Below are 7,938 nucleotides of genomic sequence, written 5' to 3'. Positions count from 1 at the left end.
TGAACATAATAAAAAATCATTTTCTTTTTTTTAAAGATTTTATTTATTTATTTTTGAGAGAGAGAGAGAGAGAGAGCACGCACAAGCTGGGGGGGGCAGAGGGAGAGGGAGAAGCGGACTCCCCACTGAGCAGGAAGCCCGATGCAGGGCTCGATCCCAGGACCCCGGAGTCATGACCTGAGCCGTAGGCAGATGCTTAACCAACTGAGCCATCCGGTGCCCCAAAACAACATTTTCAAAAGTTGCTTACATAGCTTCTTTCTTCCACACCTCCTCAGTGTTATTGTGACCTAGATTTTACTATTAGATTCATTTGTCACAGTCTGCATTCCATCTTGAATTTCTGTGACATCCTGTTTGATTTTTAAAATTCTTTCACTAATATAAACCTTTGTAGTGTATAGTTCTAAGGGTTTTGACAAATGCAGAGTCATGTATCGACTTCCACAGAACCACAAAGAAGGGGTCCAACACCATGAAAGTTAGCTTGCACTGACCCATTGTAACCTACCTCCTTTCCCCGATGCCTGAAAGCCACTGGTCCTGTTCTCCATTCCCATACATTTGCCTTTTCCAGAATGCCATATAGATGGAATAACACAATATGCAGCTTTTCTGGCAGGCTTCTTTCAATTAGAAAGATACCTTTGAAAACCATCCATGTTATTGTACAGATTGATCAATGGTTCCTTCCTTTTCATTTCTGAGTATTCTATGTTATGAATGTACCATAGTTTGGTTTATATTAACTCAGGGAGAGACAACTGGTTTGTTTTCAGATTTTGGCAATTAAGAATAAAACTGCTATAAACATTCATATACAGGTTTTTGTGTGAACATAAGTTGTCGACTCGCTTGGGTAAATGCCTGGGAGTGCGATTGCTGAGTTGCATGGCAAATTTCACTTTGTAAGAAAGGGCCAAATTTTGCATTCCCACCAACTGTGTGTTAAGTTATAGATACCCCACATCCTCACCAGTACCATATTTTCCTTTTTTTTTGTCTTTTAATAAATGTGTAGTGATATCTTATTGCGATTTTAACTTTCATTTCTCAAATGAATAATGATGATGAATAACTTTTCCAATGCTTGTTTGCAATCTCTATATATTCTTTGCAGAAATGTCTGTGCAGAACTCTGGCCCATTTATTGTTTGTATTGTTACTGAGTTTTAACTCAACTCTATTGTATAGAGAATATATAATCACATAATCAAATATGTTATTTGAAAAATGTTTCCTAGTCTGCAGCTTGTCGTTTCATTCCATTAGCACTGTCTTTTACAGAGCAAAAGTTTTAAATTTTCATAAAGTGCAATTTCAATTTATTATTTGAAGGGCCGTGCTGTTGGTGTTTTATCTAAAAGCTCTTTGGCAAACCTATCATACAAATTTTTAGTTATTTTAGTATAAGTTGTGCAGTATGTGGCAAAGTTCATTTTAATGCTCAAGAATGTTCTATTGTTCCACCACCATTTGTTGAAAAGGTTATTTATTGAATTGCCTTTGCACAGTTATTAAAAATCACTTATCTGTATTGGTGTGTGTCTCTTTCTGAGTCTGTTGTTACATTAGAAAAGTGATAAAAGTGTCGCTCCTTGCGCCAACACCAGAGTGCTCACTGTAACTTTATAATAAGTCAGAATTGAATAGTTTGATTATTTGAACATTATTCTTTTTCAGAATTGTCTTGGATATTTTAGTTTCTGTGCCTTTATATGTACATTTTAGAATGAGGTTGCCAATATCTATAAGAAGCTTGACAATTTTGATTGGATTACGTTGTAGGTATGGATCAAATCTGAGAGAACCAACATTGTAACAACATCGAATCTTCCAATCTACGATTAAGGTATATCTCTCCACTTAACTAAGTCTTACTCTGATTTCATCACTCTGTTTTGTAGCATGCAGCACAATGATCTGGCACATATTTTGTAAGATTCTTACCTAATTATTTTTATCTTTGTGCCAGTGTCAGTGGTATTGTATTTTTAATTTCAAACTCTGGTTGTTTGTTGCTGTTAAAAGAACACGCTTTATTTTATATTTGACCTTGTGTTCTGTATAAGCAATAATGTTTTCTGCTATTCGAGACAGTTTGAATTCTTTTTTTAAAGATTTTGTTTATTCACTTGAGAGAGAGAACGAGAGAGAGCACAAGCTGGGGGAAGGGAGGCAGAGGGAGTAGCAGACTCCCCGCTGAGCAGGGAACCCGATGCGATGTGGGGCTAGATTCCAGGATCCCAAGATCATAACCTGAGGTGAAGGCAGACGTTTAACCCACTGAGCCACCCAGGCACCCAGAGAGAGTCTGAATTCTATTTCAGATATTTTTTTGACTTATAAAATAGTTTAGAATTTAAAGCATGATGTTCAAGAAAAGACATCTTTGCCTTGTTCTTGAACTTAGGGGGAAAGTATTCATACTCTCACCATGTTGTGAGATGGAGGATTTTTAATATATGAGCTTTATTAGGTTGCATACGTTGTCTTCAACTCCAAGTTTCTTGAAACATTTTATTAAGATTCGCTTTTGAAATTTGTTAGATGCTTTTTCTGAGTCTATTGATATGATCATATGATTTTTTCCTCTATATGGTCTGTTTCTATGTTAAAATATATTGATAGATTTTCAAACGTCAAACCAGTCTTTCATTTTTGGAATGAAACCCACTTGTTTTTGATGTATTATCCTTATTATGTATAAGTAGATTGGATTTGTGAGTATTTTGTTGAGGGTTTTGCATGTATGTTCATGAGAGTTACTGGTCTATACAGATATTGGCCTGTAATGTCATTGTCTTTTGTTAATATTAGAATAATGCTGGAATCATAATATGGGAAAAGAGGTGTTTATTTTCTACTTTCTGGATGATATCATGTACAATTGGTATTTCTTCCTTAAACGTTTGGTAGAATTTGCCAGTGAAACCATCTAGGCTTAGAGTTTTCTTTGTTTTGGTAAGTTTTTCAACTACAAACTCAATTTCTTTGGTAAAGATGTAGGATTGATTAGATTACCTATTTCATTTAAAGTGAGTTTTGGTAATTAGTAGCTGTGAAGGTATTCAACATACATTTTATGTAAATTATTACATTTTCAGACACAGAGTTATTTGTAACATCCCCTTATTTATTTACTGTCTCTCTGGGCAGTAGTGGTACCCCTCTTCCATTCTTGATAGTGGCAATTTGTGTGTTCTCTTTTTTTTCTTGGTCAGAATGGCTGGAAGTTTATCAATTTTGTTGATCTTCTCAAAGAACCAACTTTTGATTTGACATTTTTTGTATTGTTTTCTTTTCTCAATTTAGTTTTCCTGCTCAAATCTTTATTATTTCCTCCCTCCGCTTGTTTTGTGTTTAATTTGCTCTTTCTCCATAATTTCTTAAAGTTGAAGATTAGGTTATAGCTTTAAAATTTTCTTCTTTTAGGGGCGCCTGGGTGGCTCAGATGGTTGGGCATCTGCCTTCAGCTCAGGTCATGGTCTCCAGGTCCTGGGATGGAGCCCCATGTTGGGAATCCCTGCTCAGCGGGGAGCCTGCTTCTCCCTCTGCCTCTGCCCCTGCCTGTGCTTTCTCTGTCTCTCTCTCTCTCTCAAGTGAATAAAAAAATCTTTAAAAAATAAAATAAATTTTTTTCTTTTAATGCTTCAAACATAATTAAATATAATAGATGCCATTAAACATAAGCATTTAATATTACATAAAGATTTTATTTATTTATTTATTTGCTTATTTATTTAAGAGAGAGCAAGAGTGAGAGAGTACAGAACAGAGGGAGAGGCAGAGGGAGAAGGAGAAGCAGGCTCATAACCTGAGCCGAAGGCAGACGCTTAACCAATTGAGCCACCCAGGTGCCCTGCATTTAGCATTATGAAATTCTTTGTAAGTTTTGCTTAGATGCATTCCATAAATTTTGATGTTTTATATTATAATTTTAATTCATTTCAATAATTTCTATTTTACTTTAAGATTTAGGTGTATGTTATTTAATTTTAAAATATTTGAGGATTTTCTAGGTAAGTTTTAGTTACTAATTTCTAGTTTAATTTCTTTGCCGGCCAAGAACATTATTCATATGTTTTCTATCTTTAAACACATTAAGTTTTATTTTGTGACTCAGAATATGGTCTCATTTGGTAAACATTCCACGTACACTTGAGAATTCTTCACAAGCTTTTTGTGATCAGTTCCTCATTTGTAAAAGGGAACTAAAAATAGTACCTGTGTATGAGGTTTGTTTGCATTCTGCTCTAAGTAAAAGATAACTTGAAAAATACTTGCTTAATAAGTAAGTTTTTTTTCACTCAAACAACCGAAATTATAGGGGTAGGCAAACAAGGGTTGGTATAAATGCTCAAAGAGGTCATCAAAAATTATTCTTCTATATCTTCCTGTTCATAACAACTTCATTTAGCGCTTTTGTTATTTGTGACCATAAGATGCCCATTCTGTCCCCAGGCATTATATTCTCACTCTAGGAGGAAAAATAAAGAATGAAAAAGCAGAAGGATTGTGCCTACAGTAAAGAAAAAAATCATCCCAGAAATCCTCAATTTCAAGGAACATGGGGTGAGGGTAGTCTGTAGTCTACTTTTATTTGAAGGCGGACCAATATTTATCAAAACATATACTATAGGGGTGCCTGGTTGGCTCAGTCGGTTAAGCCTCCAAGTCTTTGTTTCAGCTCAGGTCTTGATCTCCGGGTCGTGAGATCAAGCCCCAGGTCGGGCTCCACACTCTGCTCTGAGTCCGCTTCAGATTCTTTCTCCCTCTCCCTCTGCCCCTCCCACTTGTGCTCTCTCTCTCTCTCTCTCTCTCAAATAAATAAATAAATCTTTAAAATGTATAACTATAGGGGCGCCTGGGTGGCTCAGTCAGTTAAGCGTCTGCCTTTGGCTCAGGTCATGATCCCAGGGTCCTGGGATCGAGCCCCGCATCAGGCTCCCGGCTCCGCGGGCGGCCTGCTTCTCCCTCTCCCACTCCCCCTGCTTGTGTTCCTGCTCTCGCTGTGTCTCTCTCTGTCAAATAAATAAATAAAATCTTTAAAAAAATAAAATGTATAACTACAAACCTTAAGGCAACAACTAACAAACTTTTAAAAAGGTATACACAGTGAGCAAATAGAAAAGGTAAAATTGAATAAAAATGCTCAACTAATCCAAGTGAAGGCAGAAAGGTGAAGAAACAAAGATAGAAGAGGGGCGCCTGGGTGGCTCAGTCACTGGGCGTCTGCCTTTGGCTCAGGTCATGATCCCAGGGTCCTGGGATCGAGCCCCACATCGGGCTCCCTGCTCGGCAGGAGCCTGCTTCTCGCTCTCTCACTCTCCCTGCTTGTGTTCCCTCTCTCACTGTCTCTCTGTAAAAAAATAAATAAAATCTAAAAAAAAAAAAGAAGAAGAAGAAGAAATAGATAACAGTGAGATGCAGATTCTAATTCAACGAAATCGGTAGCGATTTTAAATGTGAGTAGTCTAAACACATCAGTAAAAATTCAGAGATTGTTAAATTGAATAAAAAAGCAACATAGAACTAGATGCTGTCTTTGAGAACCCCACTTTATGTATAAAGATGTAGACAACCTACAAGTAAAAAAGATGAAGAAAGTTATATAGTGCATATACTAACAAAATGAAAGTTGGAGTAGTTCTGTTGATATCCAAGTAGAAATCAGGACAAGAAACACCATCACAGATAAAGAGAAACATTGCACGATGATAATGTTGCAAATGATTCAAGGAGATATAACATAACAAATATTTTTTCACGATTATAGCCTTAAGAAGTAGTAAAGTTGAGGTTTAAACTAAAGCACTTTCGTAATATATTTCCCATGTATATTCAAAATTCTTCCTGAGAGTGCAACTCGGTTTCACTAAGTTATCTGTTAATTCCTGCGCCAATGTCACAATCTTGATTAAAATTGCTTTATAGTGTATTTTAATTCCTGTAAATGTTAATTCCCTTGCTATTATTATTTTTTTTTTTTTTTTTTTTTTAAGTTTAAGTAATAAAAATTTATTGAGAATTCCTGGGATGGTGGTTCTCGCCTCCCGACCTGAAGGGAGGAACCAACACTGTAGGCAATCACTCCGAAATCACACTGTCCCAACACCTCTGGCCGACACAGGGAGGAGCAAAATCAATTCCCCAGAAAACTTGTCAGGCTTTGTTCATCCAAGAAGGGTTGGGAGGACAAATAAGGGAAGGACCATCACATGATACTGGGGGTGGGATGGGGGTGCGCTGGACCCGCTGGCTCCTCAAACACCAGGGGAGGAACAGATCCACTTCTTCTCTGGGAGTGGAGTTCCCGGTCACCAGGCTCATTTCTTACCCTTGATGAGGCTGTCACTGCCCCGGGTGAAACTTTCATCCTGTAGGTTCAGGACGAGGTTGTCAGCAGTGAGATAGATACGGTTCTGTGATGTGGCAATCGTCTTGGAGATGTTCTGGGCTGCCCGGATCTTGCGCAGTTTGATATAGCCAGGGTTCTTGCTCAGGGCTTCTCCAAGCATTTTGGCGGCCTCAGCCTCACCCTCGGCCTGCACAATCTTCTGCCGCTGTTCCTGCTTTGCTTTTTCCACCAAAAACTGGGCTCGCTGGGCCTCCTGCTGAGCCACTTGTTTGGCTTCCACAGCAGCTGTGTATTCTCGGCTAAAGCTGAGCTCTGTGATGGCCACATCATCCAGAATGAGGCTGAAGTCCTTGGCCCTCTCTGTCAGCTCCCGCCGGATCAACAAGGATACCTGGGCCCGCTGGGTGATCAGCTGTGAGGCATTGAACTTGGCCACCACACTCTTCAGCACCTCGTTGACAATGGACGGCAGCACTCGCTCCTCGTAGTCTAGCCCTAGGCGCTGATACATGCTGGGAAGCTCCATGGCATTGGGTCGAGACAGCACTCGCAGGGAGATGTTCACCATCTGCAGGTCTTTGGAGCCTGTGGGGGAGGAAATTTTTCGGGGTCTGGCCCGAATGTCATAGATGATGGGGTACTGGAACCAGGGGATCCTGAAGTGAAGGCCTTCGGCCAGTATGGTGTCCTGCTGCACGCCACCGATCCGATTAAAGAAAATGGCTCTGTGCCCGCCTTCCACGGTGAACACGGATTCGCGAACGCCGTACGCCACGGCGCCGGCCCCCAGCAGCAGCTTCAGCGCCGTGCCCATGCCCCGGGGCCCGGAGGGCAGCCGTCCCGCTAAGTCCTTCAAGTTCTGGGCCATGTCCGATCCTGAGGCAGGCGGCACCAGTGGTCAGAAGCGGGTGCCGGCCCACCTCAACCCCACTCCAGTTGAGATCGCACCCTTCACACGAGGGTCCGGGGCCCGCGGTGCTCGCGGGAGAAAGGGCACCGGAAGTGCGCTCCCTTCTAAACCCTGCTATTATTTTTTAAACAATTTCTTGGTGTTTCTCATAAATATTCTTTCATATTAACTTTAAAGGATTTTCTGTTGAGTATGAACAAGTCTACACACATAAATTTCACCACTTAGATGAAATAAACCAATTCCTCAAAAAATGCAAACTACCACAACCTATTCAATATGAAGTAGACAGTCCGAATAGCCTTGTAGGTAGTAAGGAAATTGGGCTTGTAAGTCTTATGGCTGCTCTGCTTTCAAGGAGCCTCAGATGAAGAAATTTAAGAAATAAAATAGGCAGCTCAAAAGAGATGTTGATTAATGAGGTTGATGTCTTTTGAAACCTTGTGGATTATTTGAGAATAATCTGCATTGTGTGTTGATAGACTCATGTTTGTATTTGTGAGACAGTGTGTTGGGGCCTGGCCTAAGTTCCGGAAAGTGAGGAAAACCAAATATCTATTCTATGAGGTTTTCTTTGATTGTTTGATATACTTTATGTACATCATCTCATTTAAGGCTTCCCATAATCCAATGATGTAATCAGTATTTTTATTTTCTCTATTTTATA

The 7,938-nt window shown here is 39.6% G+C and overlaps 1 protein-coding gene across 1 annotated transcript; it reads right to left on the bottom strand.

Moving 5' to 3' along the window:
- Positions 1-6,005: 6,005 nt before the first annotated feature.
- Positions 6,006-7,378, bottom strand: LOC113922045 (prohibitin-2). The gene has a single exon (XM_027593771.2). The coding sequence runs from the start codon at positions 7,227-7,229 to the stop codon at positions 6,330-6,332; it is 900 nt and encodes a 299-aa protein (XP_027449572.1). The 5' UTR covers positions 7,230-7,378; the 3' UTR covers positions 6,006-6,329.
- Between the last annotated feature and the right edge of the window lie 560 nt (positions 7,379-7,938).

This window comes from Zalophus californianus, chromosome X (assembly GCF_009762305.2).
Source record: "Zalophus californianus isolate mZalCal1 chromosome X, mZalCal1.pri.v2, whole genome shotgun sequence".
NCBI lineage: Eukaryota > Metazoa > Chordata > Mammalia > Carnivora > Otariidae > Zalophus > Zalophus californianus.
Note: the sequence above shows the minus strand (reverse complement) of the source record. Positions and strands in the feature narration are given on the sequence as shown.

Excerpts from the sequence above, each read along its gene's own strand:
- LOC113922045 (XM_027593771.2), bottom strand. The coding sequence starts at position 7,229 with ATGGCCCAGAACTTGAAGGACTTAGCGGGACGGCTGCCCTCCGGGCCC.